This window comes from Lepus europaeus, chromosome 7, assembly GCF_033115175.1.
Source record: "Lepus europaeus isolate LE1 chromosome 7, mLepTim1.pri, whole genome shotgun sequence".
NCBI lineage: Eukaryota > Metazoa > Chordata > Mammalia > Lagomorpha > Leporidae > Lepus > Lepus europaeus.
The window spans coordinates 128,780,318-128,805,035 of record NC_084833.1 but is presented as its reverse complement, the minus strand read 5'-3'; the positions used below and the strand labels follow the sequence as shown (position 1 = coordinate 128,805,035).

Genomic DNA, 24,718 nt, shown 5'->3' with positions numbered 1-24,718 from the left:
TTAGGTTGATTCCAGGTCTTAGCTATTGTGGATTGAGCTGCAGTAAACACTAAGGTGCAGACCGCTTTTTTGTTTGCCAATTTAATTTCTTTTGGGTAAATTCCAAGGAGAGGGATGGCTGCGTTGTATGGTAGGGTTATATTCATGTTTCTGAAAATCTCCAGACTGATTTCAATTGTAGCTTATCCAATTTGCATTCCCACCAACAGTGGCTTAGTGTCCATTTTCCCCACATCCTCACCAGCATCTGTTGTTGGTAGATTTCTGTATGTGAGCCATTCTCACCGGGGGGAGGTGAAACCTCATTGTGGTTTTGATTTGCATTTCCCTGATGGCTAGTGATCCTGAAAAATTTTTAATGTGTCTGTTGGTCATTTGGATTTCCTCTTTTGAAAAATGTCTATTGAGGTCCTTGGCCCATCTCTTAAGTGGGTCGTTTGTTCTGTTGTGGAGTTTCTTGATTTCTTTGTAGATTCTGGTTATTAATCCTTTATCTGTTGCATATTTTGCAAATATTTTTCCCATTCTGTTGGTTGCCTCTTCATTTCCTGACTGTTTCTTTTGCAGCATAGAGATTTCTCAATGTGATGCAATCCCAATAGTTAATTTTGACTTTGACAGCCTGTGCCTCCGGGGTCTTTTCCAAGAAGTCTTTGCAGGTGCCAATATCTTGCAGGGTATCTTCACTGTTCTCTAATAATTTGAAGTTGTCCGGTTGTACATTTAGATCTTTAATCCATGTTGAGTTGATTTTCATGTAAGGTGTAAGGTAGGGGTCTTGCTTCATGCATCTGCATGTGGAAATCTAGTTTTCCTGCACCATTTATTGAATAAACTGTCCTTACTCCAGAAATTGGTTTTAGATGCTTGATCAAATCTAAGTTGGCTGTAGATGCTTGGATTGATTTCTGGTGTTTCTATTCTGTTACATTGCTCTATCCATTTGTTTCTGTACCAGTACCATGCTGTTTTGATTACAACTGCCCTGTAGTATGTCCTGAAATCTAGTATTGTGATACCTCCAGCTTTGTTTTTAGTACAAGATTGCTTTAGCTATTTGAGGTGTCCTGTGTCTCAATATGAATTTCAGCATCATTTTTCCATATCTGAGAAGAATGTCTTTGGTATCTTGATTGGTATCTCATTGAATGTATAAATTGCTTTTGGGAGAATCGACATTTTGATGATGTTGAATTTTCTAATCCACGAGCATGGAAGATTTTTCCATTTTTTGATATCCTCTTCTATTTCTTTCTTTAAGATTTTGTAACTCTCATCATAGAGATCTTTAGTGTCCTTGGTTAAGTTTACTCCAAGGTATTTGATTGTTTTTGTAGCTATTGTGAATGAGATTGATCTTAGAAGTTCTTCCTCAGCTGTGGCAGTTCTTGTGTATACAAAGGCTATTGATTTCTGAGCATTGTCTTTGTATCCTGCTACTTTGCCAAACTCTTCTATGAGTTCCAATAGTCTATTAGAAGAGTTCTTTGGATCCCCTAAATAAAGAATCATATCATCTGCAAAGAGGGATAGTTTGACTTCTTCCTTCTCAATTTGTATCCCTTTAATTTTTTTCTTGCCTTATGGCTCTGGCTAAAAATTCCAGAACTATGTTGAACAGCAGTGGTGAGAGTGGGCATCCCTGTCTGGTACCAGGTCTCAGTGGAAATGCTTCCAACTTTTCCCCATTCCATAGGATGTTGGCTGTGGATTTTTCATAAATTGCTTTGATTGTATTGAAGAATGTTCCTTCTGTACCCTGTTTGCTTAGAGTTTTCATCATGAAAAGGTGTTGAATTTTATTGAATGTCTTCTCTGTATCTATTGAGATAATCATATGGTTTTGCTTCTGCAGTTTGTTAATCTGGTGTATCACATTGATTGATTTGTGAACATTGAACCATGCCTTCATCCCAGGGATAGATCCCACTTGGTCTGGGTGGATGATCTTTCTGATGTGTTGTTGCATTCTATTGGCCAGAATTTTATTGAGTATTTTTGCATCTATGTTCATCAGGGATATTGGTCTGTAATTTTCTTTCAATCCTGCATCTTTTTCTGGCACAGGGATTAAGGTGATGCTGGCTTCATGGAAAGAATTTGAGAGGATTCCCTCTTTGTCAATTGCCCTGAATAGTTTGAGAAGAATTGGAGTTAATTCTTCTTTAAATGATTGGTAGAATTCAGCAGTGAATCCATCTGGTCCTGGGCTTTTCTTTGTTGGGAGGGCCTTTATTACTGTTTCAATTTCTGTGTCAGTTATGGGTCTGTTTAGGTTTTCTATGTCTTCCTGGCTCAATTTAGGTAGGTTGTATGTGTCCAGGAATCTGTCCATTTCTGATAGATTTCCCTGTTTGCTGGCATACAAGTCCTTGTAGTAATTTCTGATGACTCTTTTTATTTCTGTGGTGTCTGTTGTTACGTTTCCTTTTTCATCTCTGATTGTATTGATTTGGGTCTTTTCTTTCTTTTTTTAGTTAGTTGGGTCAATGGAGTATCAATTTTGTTTATTTTTTCAAAAAAACGGCTCTTCGCATGACTGATTTTTTGTAATGTTTTTTTGATTCAATCCTGTTGATTTCTTCTCTGATTTTAATTATTTCTCTTCTCCTACTAGCTTTGGGTCTGGTTTGCTGCAGTTTTTCTAGATCCTTGAGATGACTTGAAAGCTCATTTATTTGGTGCCTTTCCAATTTCTTGATGTAGGCACCTATTGATATAAACTTTCCTCTTAACACTGCTTTGCCGTATCCCATAATTTTTGATATGTTGTGTTGTTATCCTCATTAACTTCCAGAAAGTTTTTGATTTTTCTTTTAATTTCTTCTATGACCCATTGTTCATTCAGAAGCATATTGTCCTGTCTCCATGTGTTTGCATATGCTCTAGGGATTCCCGAGTTGCTAATTTCCAACTTTATTCTGCTGAGGTCTGAGAAGCTGCATGGTATGATTCTAATTCTTTTAAATTTGCTGAGACTTGCTTTATGGCCTAGTATGTGGTGAATCCTTGAGTAGGTTCCATGCACTGCTGAGAAAAATGTAAAGTCTTTAAATGTAGGATTGAAAGTTTTCTAGATATCTGTTAGATCCATTTGGTCTGTAGTGTCAATTAAATCTGCTGTTTCCTTGTTGATCTTCTGTCCAGTTGATCTGTCTACTTCTGAGAGAGGGGTTTTGAAGTCACTACAGTACTATTGTATTGGAATCTAAGTCTCCCTTTAAGTCCCTTAACATATCTTTTAAATAAGCTGGTGCCCTGTAATTAGGTGCATATACATTGATAATAGTTACATCTTCCTGTTGAATTGAGCTCTTAATCATTATATAGTGGCCCTCTTTGTCTCTCTTAACAGTTTTTGTGTTAAAGTTTATTTTGTCTGATATTAAGATGGCTACTCCCGCTCTTTTTTCATTTCTGTTGGCATGGAATATCTTTTTCCAAACTTTCACTTTCAGTCTGCATGCATTTTTGTTGGAAAGAAGTGTCATTTGCAACAAAATGGAGGAATCTGGAAAACATCATGCTGAGTGAATTAAGCCAGTCCCAAAGGGACAAATATCATATGTTCTCCTTGATCAGTGACAACTAACCAACAACAAAAAGGAAACCTATTGAAGTGAAAGGGACACTATGATAAACAGTGACTTGATCAGCCCTTGTCCAGACTATTGATGTACAATTTAATATTTATCCCTTTTAGTACTTTTTTGTTCTAGTTAATACTATCGGCTGAACTCTGTAACTAATGTACAGTTATTCCTAGGTGTTGAAATTTAACTGAAAATTGATCCCTGTTAAATATGAGAGTGGGAATAAGAGAGGGAGGAGATGTACAATTTGGGAGATGCTCAATCAGACTTCCCCCAAATGGTGGACTTAGAAATGTGCCAGGGGATTCCAATACAATCCCATCAAGGTTCTATATTCCAATGCCATCTCACTAGTCCAAGTGATCAATTTCAGTTCACAATTGATCATAATGATAGGACTAAGAGTCAAAGGGATCACATAAACAAGACTAGTTTCTGCGAATGTTAACTGTATAGAAAAGGGAGAGAACAATCCAACATGGGAAGCAGGATACACAGCAGAGTCATAGAATGTCAGATGTCCTAAACAGCACTGTGGCCTCAGAATCAGCCCTTAAGGCATTCAGTTATGGCTGAAGAGCCCATGAGAGTATTTTAGGTATGGAAAGCCAAATCACTCTGGAGAAAAAAAAAAAAGACTGTTGGTGGCCACTAGACAAACTAGGTGGAGACACAGTACTTGGTCCGTTCACCAATGTTTAATGCCTTGAAGCCCTCAAGCCAAGGTAGGAAGCTTGGCTACAAGGGACCGGAGGCTACCTTCTTGAGAGGCTCTTCAACCATCGGCCCCGAACAGAGCAAGAAGCGAGTACATATACCCCTAGCCCCACAAGCTCAAAGATAGTTACACAGAGTCAGTATGGCCTAACAAACAAAAGGCTACATAAAATTCAAACAACCGATAACCTCAATAACATCCTGTTATGCAGTTAGAGGTCTAGAACACCTACATGTGCCTCTGAACAACAACTACAGGAAACAGGGTCAGGCAAAGGGCAGCCTCAGTCTGCTGCAGCTCATGTCAGGCCTGACCTCTAGCCCCGACATCTCCCCCCTTTTATTTTAGTCAGATGAAAGGATGGAGTGGAGAAGCACCTGTCTTAGGTGGCCAGGAGTGACTTGCAATCTTACCCGTCATTGGGAGGTAAGTGACTTGCAGATGCAATCTCACTCACACCCTGTCTTAGGTTGATTTGAGGCCCTCCCAGTCCTTACCCATCATTGACTACTTCTCCAGCAAGTTCATCCATATGTGAACTTGTCCATCCTCCATGGGGAACTGAGCTTGCATGGTAAGTAGGGCTTGGCGCGTTGCCCATTGGTGTCTGCGGACCCGTAGGGTGAGTACTCGAATGATACGAACACTCATTGCAGTCAGGAGGCACAGAAAAATACCTAGGCAGATAATAGCAACCCATTGCTTAAACGGAGACCACCAACTCCCCAGCAGAGAAGCCAGCCAGGAGAATGGTGACCAAAACTCAGAAGGTGAGGCATTTATCTGGGTAAGGTTAAAGACCCCTAATTGAAGATCCCTCTGCAGCTTTGAGGCCTGGTGATTCCAAGTACCATTGATATATTGTCCCAAGCTCACAGACTTATTTCTTAGGTCAGGCAGGGCAGCAGTCTGATAAGGTGTAACACAAAGGGCGACCGAGTGCATAACAAAAGGAACGCCGAGGAGGTCAGCTAGTAAGTCCACTTGTTCTTGCAGTGTGTCCACATGTTGATTCAGAAGAAGGATTGTGGAATGAAGATGGTTATCCACTTCCCTTGCTGCCTCCAGGGCTCTAGCAGTGGTAGTAGTAATGTTATTGAGGGCGGATGCTGTGGTCCCCTGAGACACAGCCATGCTGATGGCTGCTGCCCCTGCTGACAAGGCTGCAATCACAGCTACCACCACTGCAGTTGCTCCGAAGTCCCTGCGTTCACACACTAGTAGATCAAAGGCTCGGGTATTAATGGAGACAGACACAGGTATGAAGGTGGGAATCCTCATGATAACAGCTGTTGGAAGCTCAGAAGAGTTATTAGAGTGAGCAAACATAGTAGAATTGATACAATTGGAAATGATGCCAGAACAGCAAGTGCCGTTGGTAATGACAGGGAGGAAGTGTAATTAAAAGACGTTTCATTGAGGGTATTATTGATATTTTGGTTTATGGACCCATTCATGACCATAAAGTCCTTAAGAAATAGTATGGCAGTGATGTCAGTGCATACTTCCTGTGAATTACACAGTACAAGGGGATCCCATTGACTTCCCTGCATATCCAAAGGAGTAAAAGGGGAACTAGGATCATGGGGATAGGGTGAAGAGGAGGCAAAAGTGACATTAGGGCAGGTTGCATTCTCTGAGCCTTTATTAGGCTGTTGGCCCCAGAAGTATAGACTCGTGTGAAGGATGAAAAACCCGTAATTGACAGTCTCATAAAGATGAAGTACAAGGGCGAAAGCAGGGCTTGTCAGTGTCTACGGGGTATCTCCAGTGGGATACCTCTCGATTCATGTTGAAGGTTGAGAATCCTTTAACGCTAAGGAAAGTGTTAGACATGGGAGTACTGTTGGATTTAAATCCAAGTACATATCCCTCAATCTGACCTGTATAGGGCAAAGCCCCCGGCGAGCAATTCACCCATAGCACATCATGCAGGGTGGCATTAGCTAGATTGATGCAAGGATCTGGAATGGTAGCATTTACACCACAGGGATTGCCACTTTTAAACTGAAAGCAGAGCGAGCCAGGCAGATGTAAGGAAATGTTGGCTTTACCCGACTCGAGGGGGTATTTGAGTGGGGGACCCCGAAACAGTCAGCAATGCTGCTATTACTGATAGTGAAAACCGGAAGAACGTGGGAGAAATTGGTTAGCAAGTGGGATACGGGAGGGCCCGTAAAACGGCCCAGTAGGATTCAGAACTTTTTACCAACACAAAGCCAGCAACCACTAGGGCAAAAAATACCTGGAAGAGGGTTTTAGTCATGATGGGTACTATTCCGTAGAACTGCAAGGGCAGCAGAGAGAATTATGGTGAGCTGCACAGCAACTCCAGCGATCAGTAAATGGGCTAATGTGCCAAGGATGAGGACTCCGAGTCGACTCATGAGACGCACTCTTTCATCTGGATGCCTGGAATAAAGCAGAAAAGGCGTGCACCTCGTGATCTAGATTTCTGTGATCATGGGCGGTTGGTTATTCTCAGGCGCATGGTCTGCACCAGTACCCGGTAAAGGCACAAAATGGCGCGTCAGCCGCGTCGGGACCCAGATGTTTTCCGCGCCAGAGGGCATGACCTGGACCACACCTCGCTCCTTCCGGAGGACAGGGTCTGGGCCCTTCCATTGGCCCCGTCACTACATCCTTCCACATGACCAGTTCCGGAATGGTGGGCGTTCTATTCCCAGAACTTGCAGCTGGCACAGGGGTTCCAAATGTCCAGATTCACCCAAACCCGTGTTCCCTGAGTTTTTCCCAGAGGCATGCAGTTCTGTGGCGGTTAGGCCTGATGTTTTGATCATTAAAAAATTGAGGGTAAAAAGAGCTATGGCAAGATGAGTTTTAGGGGAGTGGAACTGCTTCCCTAGTCCCCCTTTTTGTTTTATAAGAGTGGCTTTTAAAATACCATTGGCATGCTCTATAATGCCCTGCCCTTGGGGGTTGTAAGGGACGCCAGTGACGTGATGGATAGAAAAGAGGGCCAAGCATTCAGCAAAGAACTGCAAGGTGTACGCCAGGCCATTGTCTGTTTTTAGGGTGCGGGGAATGCCCCAATTAGCAAAACAGTGAAGTAAATGGTCTTGAACGGCAACCGCATTTTCCTTGGCTGCTGCCGTTGCCATGATGACACGGGAAAAAGTATCTACTGTCACATGAAGACAGGATTGTCGGCCAAAGGGAGGGAAATGAGTCACGTCCATTTGCCAGAGGTCATTAGCGTAGAGACCTCTGGGGTTGATGGCTTCTAATGGTCTAGGAGTGGAGGTAATGCACAACGGGCAAGCTCAGATAATTTGAAGAGCATCTTGCCTAGAAAGGCTATAACACTTGCACAGAGTGCGGGCGTTAACATGCCACTGTTGATGAAAATTTTGCACTTCTAGGAACGTGGAGCATACCAATGAAAATCTGGACAAAACATCAGCTTGGCGGTTACCCTCTGCCAGGGGCCCCGGGAGGTTGGTGTGGCCACGGATGTGGACAATGTATACTGGCTGCCATCTTTGTAGCAAGGCAGTTTGAATGGTAGCTAAGTACTGGAACACTGTAGATCGAGGGGCTATGACAGCAGGATGATCTAAGCGACAAACGGCTTGCACTACATAGTAACTATCACTGACAATATTAAGAGGTTCATCATAAGTACATAAAACTTTTGCCACAATTGCTAATTTGGCATGCTGAGGAGAGTTGGAATCTGTTACCATTTTTAACACCCCTTTATCACTGACCGCAGCACCCAAACTGCCCGCAGCACCGTCAGTGTAGACTGTTAATGCGCTGGTGAGGGGGCTGTCAGTCACCTTCCTATGAAATTGGAGTGGGGTCTTCTCACAGAATTTAAGAATTGGATTAGAGGGATAGTGATTATCAATACTTAGATTTAGCATGGCAGCCAAGTATGCCCATTCCCAATTCTCTTGACACCAAAGCTCTATAACCTCCTTAGCCAACGGGAGCACAATGCCAATTGGATGCATACCTAAATACTGTACAGAGCGTTCTACAGCGGTCAGGGCCAAGGAGCCCAAAGATTGAGAGAGTTGTAATATGTTGCGAGGCTGACAATGGGAAGGGTAGATAAAGCTTAGAATGGCTCCCTGCCATAGGGCTGCATAAGGGCGGTCCTTTACTATGTAGACAAGAATTAGAAGACTTTCTGCTAGGTTTCTCCTTTGAGCCTCAGTTTGTTTCAAGGCCTTCTCCACCATCCTAATTGCCTGCAGGCTCTCCGGAGTTAGCTTACGTGGGGAGGTTAGGTCAGGGTCACCTTTAAGCAAGTCAAACAAAGGACTCAGCGCAGAAGTGGGTAACCACACATAGGGCCTAATCCAGTTGATAGAACCACATAACCTTTGCAATTCGTTGAGTGTCATGAACTATTGAGAAGCAATATGGCAATCCAAAGGGCTCACTCTGTTACCCTCAATTTTCAGACCTAAATATTATAGGGTGTTACCTTCTTGTACTTTCTCAGGGGCTATGTGGAGATCCCATTTAGCTAAATTTCTACTTAAGTGAGTAAACATAATTTTAGCATCTTTATCTGTGGGAGCCACCAATAAGATATCATCCATATAGTAGAGAATTTGGAACGCTGGGAAGGCCCTGCATGTAGGTGCTATAGCAGCATGAACATACAGCTGACAAAGTGTGGGGCTATTAGCCATACCTTGGGGGAATACCTTCCATTCATACTAGTCAAAAGGGGCTGCATTGTTTGTGGAGGGAACTGAAAAGGCAAATCGTCGTCGGTCTGCCTTAGCAAGTGGTATAGAAAAAAACCAATATTTTATGTCCAAAACTATGAGGACCCAATCCTTAGGTAAGGCAGTAACCAACGGCAGCCCTGGCTAGAGAGCTCTCATAGGCTGCATTTGCTTGTTAATTGCTCTAAGGTCATGAAGTAAGCGGAATTTTCTGGACTTTTTTCTTATAACAAATATAGGTGTGTTCCATGGAGAAGTGGAAGGTCGAATGTGTCCTTTCTCTAGCTGCTCTCTGACCAGGACATGGACCGCAAGTAGCTTCTCTTTAGTAAGGGGCCATTGAGGAACCCATATAGGCTCTTTCTCTACCCATGTTATTGGGAGAGCTTGCGGTCTTACAATGGCCCCCGGGGAAAACCCAAGCCGTAGCGGTCTGTTTGCCCGGCCACCGAGATAGGCTGAGTCATCCCCTGCTCACACTTCCCCAGTCCTTTCCCTGGTCTGTAGCCTGCCCTTTCCATGATGTTCCAAGCCACATTAGGTTTGTTAGTTAACTGAACCTGCAGTAATGTCTAGACATCCCTTCCCCAGAGGGTAATGGGCACATCACAAATGTACAGTTGGAACTGCCTGGTGCGTCCCTCCCCATCTATCCAAGTAAGGACGGCTGCGCTACGTAGTGGCGTTACAGCTGTGCCTAGACCTACCAAGTTACCCTCTGATTCTTGTTGGGGCCACTTCCGTGGCCAATCTGTGCTGGCTATTACAGATACATCAGCCCCCGTGTTCAAAAGTCCTCTAATCTGTTTGCCTTTAATTGTTAAGATATGAAACGGTCTGTGGTCCAGAGTCATAGAAAGAGCGGCTAAATCTCCTTGTTTCCCTCTGTTGGCCTTAGGACTGGGCCACCAGAGATTGATTACGTTGATTACGATGGGTCCACGCTGGGCGCTGGCGAGAAGAAAAAACTTATTGGCAGGAGTGGTAATCAAGCCAGGGGTAACCTGGAATCCTTTCTGTGGCTGCGTAGCTTTTCCTAAAATGATACCTGCTCCTGGTCTTTGAGATAGAGTCTCTTTGTTGAGGGAAACAGCCTGAAGGCCCATGGCGGGTGTTAACACCACAGGGACAGCGGCCGTCACTTCTCCCACCATTACTCGGAGTCGCTGTGGGTCTGAAACTGTGGCTGCCTGCGTTCGTATGATGCCTTGGGTCGGGCTCCGGCAGCATGGGCCCTCTGGGAGTTTTTTTGATTCCCTTTCTCAGATAGGGGATTCCCTTGCCGGTCCTTTTTTGAATAGCAGTCACTGGCCCAATGATTGGCTTTCCCGCATCAGGGGCACATGCCTGGCTCCCTTCTTGGCTGACCCTCTGGAGCGCAGTGTCTGGGGGCCTTACATTCCCTTTTGAAATGTCCAACTTTGCCACAATTAAAACAGGCACCACCCCAATTACTGGCACCCTCGGCACGCTCATTCTGAGTCATGAACCGCACCAAATACACCCCAGATGCTACGTCATCCTGCACATCTCCAAATTTTCATGAAAGTTGGTATATCTTTGTGCTGCCAGGGGCACAGCACCTCACGGCAATGCTTGTTAGCATTCTCGTAGGCCAATCTGCATAGTAGAGGGGCCGCCTCCTTGGCATCAGCAAACAGGTTCCCGGCTGCCTCATAAAGTCTAGTTACAAAGTCCGCATAAGGTTCATTGGGCCCTTGGAGAATTTTTGTAAGACTGTATCAGATTTCCCCTCTTTTGGGTATCACTTTCCATACCCTCATACCACAATCTTTAATTTGTTGTAGAAGTTCCACTGGGTACCTAACCTGCACTGCATCTGTATTAAAGTCACCAATGCCCAGAATCATAACCTCAGTCCAATGTATATGGGCCCCATCAGAATGACTTCTCAGTGGCTTTGCTTCTGGCCAGATCCTGGAACCCCGCTTGCCAGAGGATGTAGTCCCCTCCGGCAAGAACGGCGCGCGTCAGATTGCGCCAATCATTAGGTGTAAGTCCCTGGCTGGCAAGCATGTCCAAGACTAGATAAGTAAGTGGGGCCTGTGGTCCATACATGGTGACTGCCTTCTGAAGTTGTTTGAGTTGCAAAAGTCTATGGGGGTCCAGCCTCTACCCCCATTGGTATCCTCTGTGACTGGGAAGACTGCCTTTGGGTCCTTAAATTCCTTCCACACTCTAGCATGTTTCTTTCTCTTTCTCTCCTGACTTGCCGCATGAAATCCCCACTCTGGTCTAATTCTTAAGGAAGGAGGAGGCTGCCCTTTAGGCGCCAACTGAAGCAACTTGGGCTGACCAGCAGGCTGCTTCCTTCTCCTTTCACTGGTCCTTTTAACTCTGCCTCTCCCTTTGTCGGGGCCGGATGATGAATTGTATGTGTCAGATTCTGCCTCACTAGAGGAGGAGGAGAGTGAGGGAGTTGTAGAGTTCTCTTTAACTGGGGCTTCACCATTGGATGGATAGACGGGTGGTGGCCCATCTGCCCACCATGGTTCTGGGGGCTCAGGCTTTGGTGGGGCTGAGGGCTCCAATATGGGCCTCATTTGTCCATTTCATTTGGTAGCTTCCTCAGCCTCACTTTCTCCTCTTTGACTATTGGCCCTGCTCTCCCTCTCAAGGCACTCAGATGCCGCTAGCAAACACTGTACCACCTCCTCCTGATCACTTTAAAAAGCCTTATCAATACATCGCCACAGGTGCCATGCCTCTGGTGAGAGTTTCTTTCCCTTAAGATGTTTTCCCAGCTCCCTCCACCTTCTATGTGTTAGGAGGCATTCTTCAGTAAACCAATGTGTATGGCTTCTTTCATTGTCAATAAACTCAGAAATGTTCCGGTCAGCAACCAGCATCCCGGCACTTTTCAGCAAGGCCTTAATTATCCTCTTTACATTCTTATGTGATTGTGTATTCCCCATGGTCAATTAGAGAGGCTCCCAGGGCAAACCCTAGTCTCCCATGCCCTACACATGCTAATCTGCCTCCCTTAACTCCCCTCGGCTATTGGCCGTAGACTTCCCTCTACAGAAGCTTACCTGTGGATGAAGTGAATCCCAGTCACGGCACCAGCTGTCGGCAGCCACTCGACAAACTAAGTGGAGACACAGTACTCGGTCCGTTCACCAACGTTTACTGCCTTGAAGCCCTCAAGCCAAGGTAGGAAGCTTGGCTACAAGGGACCGGAGGCCACCTTCTTGAGAGGCTCTTCAACCATCGGCCCTGAACACAGCAAGAAGCGAGTACATATACCCCTAGCCCCACAAGCTCAAAGATAGTTACACAGAGTCAGTATGGCCTAACAAACAAAAGGCTACATAAAATTCAAACAACCGATAACCTCAATAACATCCTGTTATGCAGTTAGAGGTCTAGAACACCTGCATGTGCCTCTGAACAACTACAGGAAACAGGGTCAGGCAAAGGGCAGCCTCAGTCTGCTGCAGCTCATGTCAGGCCTGACCTCTAGCCCCGACAGAAAACCTAAATGAAAGATCTCTACAAGTGAGATCCCAGTGGAAAGAATGGGGCCATCAAAGAAGGAGGTACCTTTCTCTGATGGGAGGAGAGAACTTCCACTTTGACTATGACCCTGTCAGAATAAGATCGAAGTTGGTGAACTCAAAAGGCTTCCATAGCCCTGGCAACTCATGACTAGAGCCTAGGGAGATTACTGATGCCATAAACAAGAGTATCAAATTGTTAAGTCAACAACAGGAGTCACTGTGTACATACTTCTCATGTGGGATCTGTCCTTAATGTGTTGTCCAATGTGAATTAATGCTATAATTAGTACTCAAACAGTATTTTACACTTTATGTTCTGCGTGGGTGCAAACTGATGAAATCTTTACTTAATACATACTAAATGAATCATCTGTATATAAAGATAATTGAAAATGAATTTTGATGTGAATGGAATGGGAGAGGGAGTGGGAGTTGTGAGGGTTGCGGGAAGGAGGGAAGTTATGGGGGGAAAAGCCATTGTAATCCATAAACTGTACTTTGGAAATTTTATTTACCAAATAAAACTTAAAAAAAGGAAAGATGTGTTTCTTGTAGACAGAAAATAGATGGGTTTTGTTCCTTAATCCATTCAGCCAGTCTGTGACTTTTAACAGGAGAGTTGAGGCCATTAATGTTCAATGTAACTATTGGTAAGTAGCAACTTTTCCCTGTCATTTTCCCAAAGATATTTTCTAGTATATGCTTTGTGCGTCCTATGATCTTTTACTGGGAGGTTTTCTTCCTTTACCTTCTTTCATATAGGTGGGCATTTTTCTGTGTTTCTGTGTGTAGCACAACTTTAAGCATCTTTTGCAGGGCTGGACAAGTAGCGACAAATTCTTTCACTTTCTGTTTGCTGTGAAAGGTCTTTATTTCACCTTCATTCACAGATGAGAGCTTTGCAGGATATAATATTCTGGGTTGGCAGTTTTTCTCTCTTAGTACCTGGGCTATATCTTGCCATTCCCTCCTAGCTTGTAGGGTTTCTGATGAGAAGTCAGCTGTGAGTCTAATTGGAGATCCTCTGAGAGTAATCTGGTGTTTATCTCTTGCACATTTTAGGATCTTTTCTTTATGTTTCACTGTAGTGAGTTTGATTACAATGTGTCATTGTGAGGATCTCTTTTGGGCACGTTTATTAGGGGTTCTATGAGCGTCCTGTACTAGGATGTCTCTGTCCGTCTCCAATCCCAGAATTTTTTCTGCTAGTATCTCACTAAAAGGCCTTCTAATCCTTTCTCCCTCTCCATGCCTTCAGGAACTCCTAGAACCCCAATTTTGGGTTTTTAAATAGTATTGTAGATTCCCAACAATATCTTTTAGATTTCTAATTTCCTCTTCTTTTCTTTGGTTTCTTGTGCTCTGTCTTCTAAGTCTGATATTCTCAATTCTGCTTCACTCATTCTGTTTTTAAGGCTCTCCAATGTGTTTGTCATTTGATCTATTTAATTCTTCATTTCATTATGATTTCTCTTCACTAACACAGTTTCATGTTCTACTCATTGCTTCATTTCATTTTGATTCCTCCATAAAATTTCATTTTCATGAGAGAGATTTTCTATCCTGTCCAATAAGGATTTTGTAGTTCAAGAATTTGTTTTTGAGAACTTCTAAGTGTTCTTATCATAAATTTTTTGAAATTTGTATCTTGCATCACTTTTATAATCTTGAATTGGGGTGTCTTGTTCATTTGGGGGCATCATAATGTCTTTCTTGTTCTTGTTTCCTTGGTTCCTGTGTTTGTTGCTTGGCATTGTGAAGATATTCTTTGGTTTCTTCGCTGTAGTCGTTTTTCTCGTTATACAATGACTCTAGATTTAGTGGACTGTCTGCTTTTGGTGGTTCCTTAGAGGCTGTGATGGGTGTTCCCAGACTCTGGTTGGTTCTTCAGGGTTAAGGGTGTGCCAAAGGCGACTCACCCAGGTTGTTCTCTCTCTCTCTCTCTCTCTCTCTCTCTCTCTCTCTCTCTCTCTCTCTCTCTCTATCTTTCCCTCTCTTTTTAACTCAGAAGGGAAGAAATTCGGCACAGCTGAATGGAATTGAGGGTAGTCAATGTATGAAATCTGGCCCCTTTGGGTATAATATTCGTCTGCTCTACCCCAAAGACCACACAAACAGTCTATGCTACCCTCAGTGTGGTCTCAAATTTCTCTGCAGTCTCCCACTGGGTTGTCAAGGTTATTGAGTTTGTGTACTCCATAAGTTCTCTCACCCACCCTTATATTTTCACAGTGTCAGTTCATTAGCTCCACACCTTCACTAGGTCCTAACCTCCTGTTATTTCTCCCCTCCAGAGTCAGGTTTTTCTGCTTGGCTGACAGTGGGGCCACTTTACGTATGTCCTAAATGGCACCTGCTCTTTGTCTTGCTTGGCTTTGTAAAGTGAGTGGGGAGAGAGAGGCTTGTGTCCATACCAGTCCCCCTTATTTATTCATTTTTTTCTCTTCCCCACTCAGCCTGGTGAACTTTCCCCAGAGGAGCTTCAAGCTTCATTCCCTCTAGGCTCTATCTGCCATTTCCCCGCCAATGTCTTGGGCTACTGAGGTTTTTGTCTCACCTCCCCTTCCAGCACTGGTGCCCAGACTTTGTGGCTGGGCTTCCAAGCCGTGGTCATCCTTGCTCTCCCCATAGGTCCTCCGTGTCATGTAAAACTAGATCCAGAAGAGTTTCCTCTGCCATTTTTTCCCTGACCCTTTCCCTGAGACTCCACTTTTATTAAACTATCTTTTCCAGGACTATCAGTGTGCGCCCTCATGATTCTCCCATCTTAGCTCTGCCCAATATTAATTTTAGTTTGCACATTGGAATCGAAGGATGAACCCAACCACAACTCTCTCCATTCATCTTTTCCTCTATTTATGATCATAAGGACATCTATATATTTCCAAGAGAAAGAAAATTAATTTTTCTCCAGCAAGGTAATTGATTAATTATTCTTCAGCTTATTTTCAGTCTTTTCTTATTTTAAATTCAACTTTCTGCAAACTTTTTGAAGTATGCTTCTTATGTTGGTTGCTAAATAATCTCATGGACCTGGCACTGTTGCACAGTGGGTAAAGCCACTGCCTGCAGTGCTGGAATCCCATATAGATGCTGGGTCAAGTCCTGCCTGCTTTACTTCCCATCCAGCTTTCTGCTATAGCCTTGGAAAGCAGTGGAAGATGGCCCTAGTCCTTGAGACCCTGCAATCATGTGGGAGGCCCAGGGGAAGCTGTGGATTCTGGCTTCAGATTGCCTCAGCTCTGGCTGTTTGTAGCCATTTGGGGAGTGAACCATGGATGGAAGACCTCTCTCTCTCTCTCTCTCCTTCTGCTTCTCTATAAATCTGCCTTTCAAATAAACAAATAAATATAAAAAAAACCCTTCCCTATTCTCATTAGAAAACAGACATGAACTAAATTTAAAAAAAATGGGGCTAGTGCTGTGGCATAACTGGTAAGCCTGTTGCTGGCAGTGCTGGCATCCATATGGGCACTGGTTCAAGTCCCAGCTGCTCCACTTTCAATTTAGCTCTCTCTATGGCCTAGGAAAGCAGTAGAAGATGGCCCAAGTCCTTGGGCTCCTGCACCTGCTTGGGAAACCTGGAAGAAGCTCCTGGCTCCTGGCTTCAAATCAGTGCAGCTCCAGCTGTTGCAGCCAGACAGGTAGTGAACCAGCGAATAGAAGACCCCTCTCTCTCTCTCTGCCACTCCTTCTTTCTCTGTGTAACTCTGACTTTCAAATAAATAAATTAATCTTTAAAAATTTTTAAAAATAAAAAATTAATAGTCTCTTGGTTTTCTAAATTTCTGTGCATTTTTCTTCTCTTTTTTTTAAATTAACATATCCTCCAGAAGTTGGTGTTTTATTTTATTTTAAAGATTTATTTATTTAATAGGCAATATTACAGAGAGAGGGGAAGAGACAAGGAAAGAGAGAGAGAAGGAGAATGAGAGAGAGAGAGAGAGAGAATATTCCTTCCATTGGTTCACTCACCAATGGCTGCTATGTGCAGGGCTGGGTCAAGCTGAAGCCAGGAGTCAGGATCTTCATCCAATTCTCCCACATGAGTACACACTCTCAAGTACTTAGGGCATCTTTTGTTGCTTTTGTAGGCATATTAATAAAGAGTTATCAGAAGTAAAGCAATCCAGGACTAGAATCAGTGCCCAAATAGGATGCCAGCACTCCAGGCAGCAGTTTAAACTGCTAAGCCCCATGCTGGCTCTCCATTTTCATTCTCTCTTTCCTAAAGATGAGAAAATATGTATTGATCTATTTTCAGTCTTAGTCTATTTTGTGTTCCTACAAAACCAGTGTAAAATGTGTAATTTATAGAGAAAAAGTGTATCTTACAGTCCATATGAGAAGTCCATGATCAAGAGGCTCCATCAGGAGAAGGCCATATTCCTGTAACTTAACTTGGCAGAAGTCATTACATGGTGAGAGAGAGTGTAAGAGATAAAACTTACCACCTCAGGGTCCTTTCAAAATTGGTGTCCATCTATCCCTTAGGGTTGAAAGTATTGTCTTGGGGATTATTTTTAAAGATTTTGTTTATTTAAGATGTAGAGCTACAGACAGAGAGAGGGAAAGACAGAGAGAAAGGTCTTCCATCTGATGGTTCACTCCTCAAATGGTAACAATGGCTGGAGCTTGGCCAGTCTGAACCTAGGAGCTAGGAGCTTCCTCCAGGTCTCCCATATCAATGTAGGGGTCAAAGCACTTGAGTCATTCTACACTGATTTCTCAGGTGTCAGAGAGCTTTATTTGAAGAGGATCAGCCAGGACATGAACTGGTAACATATGGGATGCTGGCACCGCAGGCAGAGGCTCAGCCCGCAGTGCCACAGCACCAGTCCCAGGTATTAGGTTTTCAATTCATTGTCTGGGATGATACATGTTAAAGTCAGACCATTTTTAAAATTATATTGCATTTTTATTACTATTCCAATTTATTTGGCCTACAAGTAGAATTTTTATTATAGTTATTGTATTTCACAGCTATTGAAATTAAATGTCAGTTTTTGAGGGAGCGTCAAGATGGCGGAATAGGAAGGCAGCACATTGATAGTTCAGCAAGACACACAGGTTAATAAAAGTGGAGATACTGCAGGGTCAAGGAAGAGTAGGGGAAGAAACAGCAGCGGAAACGCTTCTGGAACTAGTGATTCACAGTGGACCTGCATGGAGAGCGTGGGAGTCCAAGTTCAGGACACCAGCGGCAGACTCAACGCACCAGCACTGGAACGCGAGGTGAGCCGAACCTCAATAGCCCGAGACACCAGCGGGCAAGTGGAAAGAGGAGGCTAGAGGGAACGAGGCTTGAAACTCCGTGGGGAAAAGTTCACCAGGCTAACAAGAAGAGAGAGAGGAAAAAAAAAAGTGACCGATACGGACATGAGTTTCTCTCTCTCCGCTCATCCCTCAAAGGCAAGCAGGACAGAGCAGGCACCATTTTGGACATACGTCATAAGCAAGGCGACCTCAGGTCTGCACTGGCCCTGAGCCTAGCAGAAAAACCTGACTCTGGGGGGAGGGGTGAAATAACAGGAGATTAGCATCTAACTTGGCAACCCAGTGGGAGACTGCAGGAGAATTGGAGCCCACACCGAGGGCAGCACAGATTCCCTGTGTGGTCCTTGGGAAAGAGCTTCCAATCTCTGGCTCCTGTGGGTATATCATTTGCCTGCTAAATAACTCCAATTACGTTTAGCTGTGCGGAATTACTTCCCTTTTGAATCAAAAAAAGAAAGAAAGAGAGATTTACCACGCCTAACCTGGGAGTGTCATCTTTGACACACCCTCAACCCTGAGGAACCAAACACAGCTCTCAGTCCACACTCACCTCAAGCCTCTAAGGCTCCACCAAAAGCAGACAGTCCACTTAATATAGAGCCATAGTGTAACAAGAAAAAACACCACAGTGAAGAAACCAAATATCTCCAACATGCCATACAACAAACACAAAAACCGAAGTAACAAGAACAAGGAAGACACAATGACGCCCCCAAATGAAAAAGACACCCCAATTCAAGAATATGAAGATGATGAGATAGAAGAAATGCAAGAAGCGGATCTCAAAATTGATAAGAACATTAAGAAGTTTTCAAAAACAAATCCTTGAACTACAGAAATTCTTAATGTACAAGATAGAAAATCTCTCTCATGAAAATGAAATATTAACGAGGAATCAAAATGAAATGAAACAACTAGTAGAACATGAAACTGTGATAGTGACAAAAAACCACAATGAAATGAAGAACTCAATAGATCAAATGACAAACACATTAGAGAGCCTTAAAAACAGAAAGGGCAAAGCAGAAGACAGAATATCAGACTTAGAAGACCGAGAACAGGAAAGGAAACAGGCAAACCAAAGAAAAGAAGAAGAAATTAGAAATCTAAAAAATATTGTCGGGAATCTACAGGATACTATTATAAAACCTTATATTCGGGTTCTAGGAGTTCCTGAAGGCATAGAGAGGAAGAAAGGATTAGAAGGCATTTTCAGTGAGATACCAGCAGAAAATTTCCCAGGTTTGGAGAAGGACAGAGGCATCTTAGTACAGGAAGCTTATAGAACCCCTAATAAACGTGACCAAAAGAGATCCTCAACACGACACGTCGTAATCAAACTCACCACAGTGAAACACAAAGAAAAGATTCTAAAAGGTGCAAGAGAGAAACGTCAGATTACTCTCAGAGGATCTCCAATTAGACTCACAGCAGACTTCTCATCAGAAACCCTACAAGCTAGAAGGGAATGGCGAGACATAGCCCAGGTACTTGTGAAATTGAGGCAGGATGGGGTTAAATTGGAGTTGCTTGTGAGCTAACTGCATATTGTTCTGCTTTTGTACAAGATGCTTTGGCTTGCAAAATACATTTTGTTTAAGATAACTAGACTTTAGCTGACCTTGTAACATGTGATGATTGTGCTAATGCTTTTATGAGATAATGGAGCATGTGATAATTATTTTAGGAGCTATGTTGAGTTTTTGGTCATGATGACCCCGTGTTTATGCTTGCTCAAGGTTTTTTGTCCCCTCACCCTGGAAAAACCCTTTACCTTGTGATGTATTTGTCATGCTGCGGTTTATCTTGTGACTTTCTGTAACGCTATGGAGATATGCTAATGTTGTGGTTTTAATCCTTAAATACTCTGAGCGGTTGATGATCGGGGCCTCTCTTCTCGCACTCCACCAGAGGGTGTTGTTGTGCTTAAGAGTTGGCCCATCTGCGCAGATGTAATAAACTTCCTCATGCCCTTGCAGCGATTGGACTGGAATTCGTGTTTCTGGGGTCGGTAAAAGTGTGAGACACCTGTCGGGGGTCTTACATTCTTGGGGGCTCGTCCGGGATTCGAGACCCCAGACCCACGCTCCATTTTCCAATCGGAGGTAAGTTTTTGCTGTTTTAAGTGTTTTTGTGTGTTCTGTTGATTTTTTATTTTTTCCCGGATCGCTTGACGTACCGGAGGTTTATGTTGTACGGGCGCTAGGCTTCCGGGCGCTAGGCGCCGAAAGAGTTGAGCCAGTAGTAGGAAAGGACAGACGTGTCCACGACCCCTGGCTCGGGCCCTGGGGGACGCTCCAGTGGCGGTGTTTCGGGAGAGGCTGGCTAGGCCGCTCTCCCACCAGGTAAAAGGTTTTCTTCCCCGGGAGAAGAGGGCTGGTGGCAGCAGCCACTCCCGTCGGAAGTTTTGGTTTCAGTTTTGTCTCGGTCTTCTTCCCCGGGAGAAGGGCTGGTGGCAGCAGCCACTCCCGTCGGAAGTTGTGGTTTCGGTTCTGTCTTGGTTTTGCGCGCAGTTTCTTTGTGAGTCTTGTCATTTGTGAATCTTGTGATTGTTTCTGTGTTCTAATATACTCTCCTGATTTGCCTTTCCCCTCCAACATGGGACAGGAATTAACTACACCTTTGAGTCTTACTTTAGGTCATTGGAGAGAGGTCCGGGAGCGGGCCCAAAACTTGTCTATAAGAGTGCAAAAGAAGAACTGGACAAGTTTCTGTACATCCGAGTGGCCAGCCTTAAACATCGGGTGGCCACGGGATGGGACTTTTGACTCTCGAATTATCTTACAGGTGAAGAGCCAGGTCTGCAGGGGAGGTAAAGAAGGGCGCCCGAATCAAGTGCCCTACATCTTTGTGTGGGAGGACCTGGCGAAAAACCCCCCAGACTGGGTAAAACCTTTCCTCCTTTCCAACAGGGCGGTGGCAGAGCTCGATCCTACTATACCCACCACCGCCCTGAGGATGAAGCCCAGTTCTGAATTGTCAGCAGTTGCTCTGGGGGTGGCGTCGAGCCCCAAACCCCCTCCGATCCTACCCGCAACACCCCTAGTATCGAAAATTGCAGATCCATTACAGGAATTGGACACCCTCAAACCCGAAAAACCCTCAACTCCTCCAGGCAGGCAGGAAGACCTTTTTGATATTCCACCACCTTATTCCCCTCGCCTCCTTAGGAGGGCACCTTATATCCCCCGCTTCCCAAAGAGGCCCGCGGTGCCCTTTTTGGAAACCAGAAGAGAAATGGAGGAGGAAGAATCCGATGAAATGGAGAAGGGAGGACCCCCGGCCTGTTCTAACTGGCCGCCCTTCTCCACTTTATAACTGGGATCACAAGCCCTGACAGGACTTGCAGGGCCTGTTTTTACTAACATTAATTTTACTATGCTTAAATGAAACTCTGTAGGAGACTCAGACTCTACTGCCAGACTCTCCTGAAGGGGTTAAAGTTATTTAGTTAAAAAAGGGGAAGTTTAGAATGGGCTAAGAAAAAGGAATTAACTAGGACCCTGGCCACCACAGTTAAAAGGAAGCAGAGTAAGGGAAAATCAGGATAGGCAGGGACCCCGGGAGACCGACAAAAGCACAGAGAAGTGCCCAAAAGGACAAGTCTGCTTAAGATCTGACTAACAACGGGAATCCAGTGGTGCACGTCTGCCACACGGGACTGAACTGACCAAAAACGGCCTCTGCGAGCCAGCGAGAGGAAAGACGGTAGCAGCGGAGTGGTGAGGCTGGGCGACAGCGGCCCCTCCCTCGCTGGGATACGTGTGGTCCGTCACACGGCTGGGGATAGTGTTGGGAATGCAAGCCCTGCCCAGGTTCCTGTGGATAATGCTCCATCACCTCCTGCGGTGTCCGGGACGGGCCCACGTGAGCCGACATTCCCCTAGCTTCCGGAGTACAACGGGGACAACAGTGAGAGGCGGCCGAACGAGGTCAGTGGTCTGGGTTTCTATCTCCAACCCCCCTCCCGAGAACTTTGCTCGGCGGGCAGAGCTGATCGCTATGGACCAAGCACTCCGTGCAGCCAAGAAAAAGGAGTGGGTGAAAATTCACAAGAACAGCAGGTACGCTTTCGCCACTACCCATGGGGAACTCAGAACAGACAAAGGCTTTTCCGACGAAGCGCCAATGTTTCCCCGATTTGGACAACCAAAGGTACTGGGGTCAGATAATGGACCCAGCTTTGTCTCCCGGGCAAGCTAGAGGTGGCCAGGGTGCAGGGGGGTTTAACTGAAGAAAGCTTTATTCAGCTAGGGGAAACTTTGACCATAACGGAGAGCTGGCACTGGGGACTGGGTCGAGATGTTGCTGATGGCTTTTATTTGGGAGTTCCTAATATCACGGGTGTTGGACTATATTTGTTTTCCCAATTGATCTGGTCTGGGCTGGATGCGGAGGCGTGAATGCAGCAACAGGCACAGCACTATAACAAACTGGGCAGTGCTGACTTGCGCTGCATTCAAGCTTCTGTATATGAACTGCGTATGGAAACCCACACTCGCGGTAGATTGGTTGGGGCCAAGTATTAATTCTTTTGCAACTTCCCTACCCCGCCAGGCTTTGCTTAAATGTTCGCCTCCCAGGGCTTCGAGGGCTTCCAGGAGGAACAGTCCCCGGCTTTGCTCTCCGACCTTTCTGCCATGGAGTCAGCACCTGACAGCAGCCCAGGGAGCTACAACCCTAGGATTGTGGCTGTGAAGGAGAAGCCCCGGGGGCCAGAGGGCGGCCGAGGTGGCAACTGGGGCAGTTACAATCCCCTGCAGTACCAGGTGGCACACTGCGGGCAGACGACCGTGCACCTGCCCCCAACCCTGACGGCACCGGGCCAGCCCCAGTGCGTCCCCGAGGCCCCCTTGGCCACCACTGTGCCCCCCGAACACCTGCCCCCAACCCTGACGGCACCGGGCCAGCTCCAGTGCGTCCCCGAGGCCCCCTTGGCCACCACCGTGCCCCCCAGCAGCCCCCTCGAGGCGCCCTCCTCGGCTAACCCCTCGCAGGAGGGCAAGAAGGCAGTGAACGACAGCCTGGAGTACCGGCTGCGGCGGGAGCGCAACAATATCGCCGTGTGCAAGACCAAGCGGCGCATCCTGGAGATACAGCAGTGCATGGCTGAGAATGAGCAGCTGCGCAGGCGCGTGGAGCAGCTTACGCAGGAGCTAAATATCCTGCACAGGTTTTTGAAAGCTGTTATAAATTTAATGTCATTGGTTACTAAACATTAGGGACACGAAAGGAAAGAGTATTGTTGGTAAAAAAGGGTTAAAAAGAAAAAGAAAGAGCTTTTTACATAAGAAAAGGACATGGTTTGTAAGGATGACTTTATGCGGATGGCTAGTTTACTCTAGACTGAAATGAAAATGGTGAAATGTTTACAGTAAGTCGAAGAGGGTATGTGAAAGTCACAAAAAGTATTTGGGTGAATTCAGCTGAACAGGCACCAGGTATTAACCCAAATTTGTATGATTTCTTTAGGGAAGTGTTTTCTGTTTTTGTCTCTGTTGTATTTTCTGTTTTTAAATTCTGATGCCTTTTTGCAATCTTTCTATCCCGCGGAACACGCTTCCCCTACTCTGTAGACTTGCTTTTGTGCTCATAAAAATCGGCTGCAAGGCACAGAGATGTGTTTGTAAACCTGTGTCTGGCAGCGGATTTGGTGGGCGCATGGGGAGGCGGCCGGCTGCCGCCTATCAGCTTAAACTCAAACTCGGATTTTAACTTTACAACACCAAAGTTTCAACTGGACGGTCTTTTAAGAGTCTTATCTTGAGTGGAGTGGCTCTTGGAATCCGCTCGGGGTGGGACTTTTGAAGACTGTTTAGTATTCGTACCCGGCTCCCCTCCTTTGTTGCAGGATAAAGAAAAGTTCCGTGCTCCCACACTTGTTTCAGACCCTGTGCCTGGCCGGCCTGCTATGATGCATGGGCAGATTCCCGACCCTTTTGTGACCACGGGCTCTCTGCCAGGGCAAGACCCCCTGACCGGACGGCCCGGCTCGGCTCTGATCGTGAAGGAGCTGAAATGCATTGGGACCATAATCGTGCCCTTGCTGGAGATAAAGCTGGGCATGCCTGACGCAGCCATGGACACCAGCACCGAGGTCACCACCAAGGACTTAAGAAACAAAGCAGTGGTAAAGGAGGTGGAGGATGGGAAAGACGCCCCCGCCAACGGCAACGCTAACGAGGTAAACCTGGACAAGAGGCCCCAACCTGTAGAAAGTGAGCTCGACAAACAGGAGGAGTGGAGGAAAAGGCGCTTGGAACAGAACAAGGCGGTGTGGGCCCGGAGGAAGGAGCGCACGGAGATCCTGCAGCGGGAGTTTGAGCGGCTGGAGTTCAGAAACGCGGTACTAAAGATGCATGTCAGGGAGCTGGAGCAGGAGCGGCAGCAGCTGATTCTCGTACTGAACCGGCGCCGCCCCACCTGCATTGTCCGCACCGACAGCGTCCCTGCCCCTTGGACCTATTATTAATGGCTGTGGTGCAAATGGTATAACTCATCCCCATAATTTCACTTAAATTTTAAGATTAAAATTTGACCAAAAAGAAAAGGGGGGAATGTGAAATTGAGGCAGGATGGGGTTAAATTGGAGTTGCTTGTGAGCTAACTGCATATTGTTCTGCTTTTGTACAAGATGCTTTGGCTTGCAAAATACATTTTGTTTAAGATAACTAGACTTTAGCTGACCTTGTAACATGTGATGATTGTGCTAATGCTTTTATGAGATAATGGAGCATGTGATAATTATTTTAGGAGCTATGTTGAGTTTTTGGTCATGATGACCCCGTGTTTATGCTTGCTCAAGGTTTTTTGTCCCCTCACCCTGGAAAAACCCTTTACCTTGTGATGTATTTGTCATGCTGCGGTTTATCTTGTGACTTTCTGTAACGCTATGGAGAT

At 45.2% G+C, this 24,718-nt stretch overlaps 2 protein-coding genes across 2 annotated transcripts; both read left to right on the top strand.

Annotated features, from left to right (window-relative positions):
* The first annotated feature begins 21,820 nt into the window (after nt 1-21,820).
* LOC133764024 (CCAAT/enhancer-binding protein epsilon-like) lies at nt 21,821-23,533 on the top strand. The gene is made up of 4 exons (XM_062197673.1): nt 21,821-21,973; nt 22,402-22,665; nt 22,747-22,991; nt 23,395-23,533. The coding sequence occupies exons 1-4, from the start codon at nt 21,821-21,823 to the stop codon at nt 23,531-23,533; spliced, it is 801 nt and encodes a 266-aa protein (XP_062053657.1).
* A 196-nt stretch (nt 23,534-23,729) lies between these two features.
* On the top strand, nt 23,730-24,290 carry LOC133764023 (jun dimerization protein 2-like). Its single transcript, XM_062197672.1, has 2 exons — nt 23,730-23,882; nt 24,015-24,290. Exons 1-2 carry the CDS (start codon nt 23,730-23,732, stop codon nt 24,288-24,290), a joined length of 429 nt encoding a protein of 142 aa, XP_062053656.1.
* Nucleotides 24,291-24,718: the final 428 nt, after the last annotated feature.

Coding starts and splice junctions, on each gene's coding strand:
- LOC133764024 (XM_062197673.1), top strand. CDS start 21,821: ATGGACCAAGCACTCCGTGCAGCCAAGAAAAAGGAGTGGGTGAAAATT. Junction 22,666..22,746: donor AGCCCCAGTGCGTCCCCGAG/GCCCCCTTGGCC, acceptor TGCGTCCCCGAG/GCCCCCTTGGCCACCACCGT. Junction 22,992..23,394: donor GAGCTAAATATCCTGCACAG/GTTTTTGAAAGC, acceptor CCTACTCTGTAG/ACTTGCTTTTGTGCTCATAA.
- LOC133764023 (XM_062197672.1), top strand. CDS start 23,730: ATGATGCATGGGCAGATTCCCGACCCTTTTGTGACCACGGGCTCTCTG. Junction 23,883..24,014: donor TGCTGGAGATAAAGCTGGGC/ATGCCTGACGCA, acceptor GTAAACCTGGAC/AAGAGGCCCCAACCTGTAGA.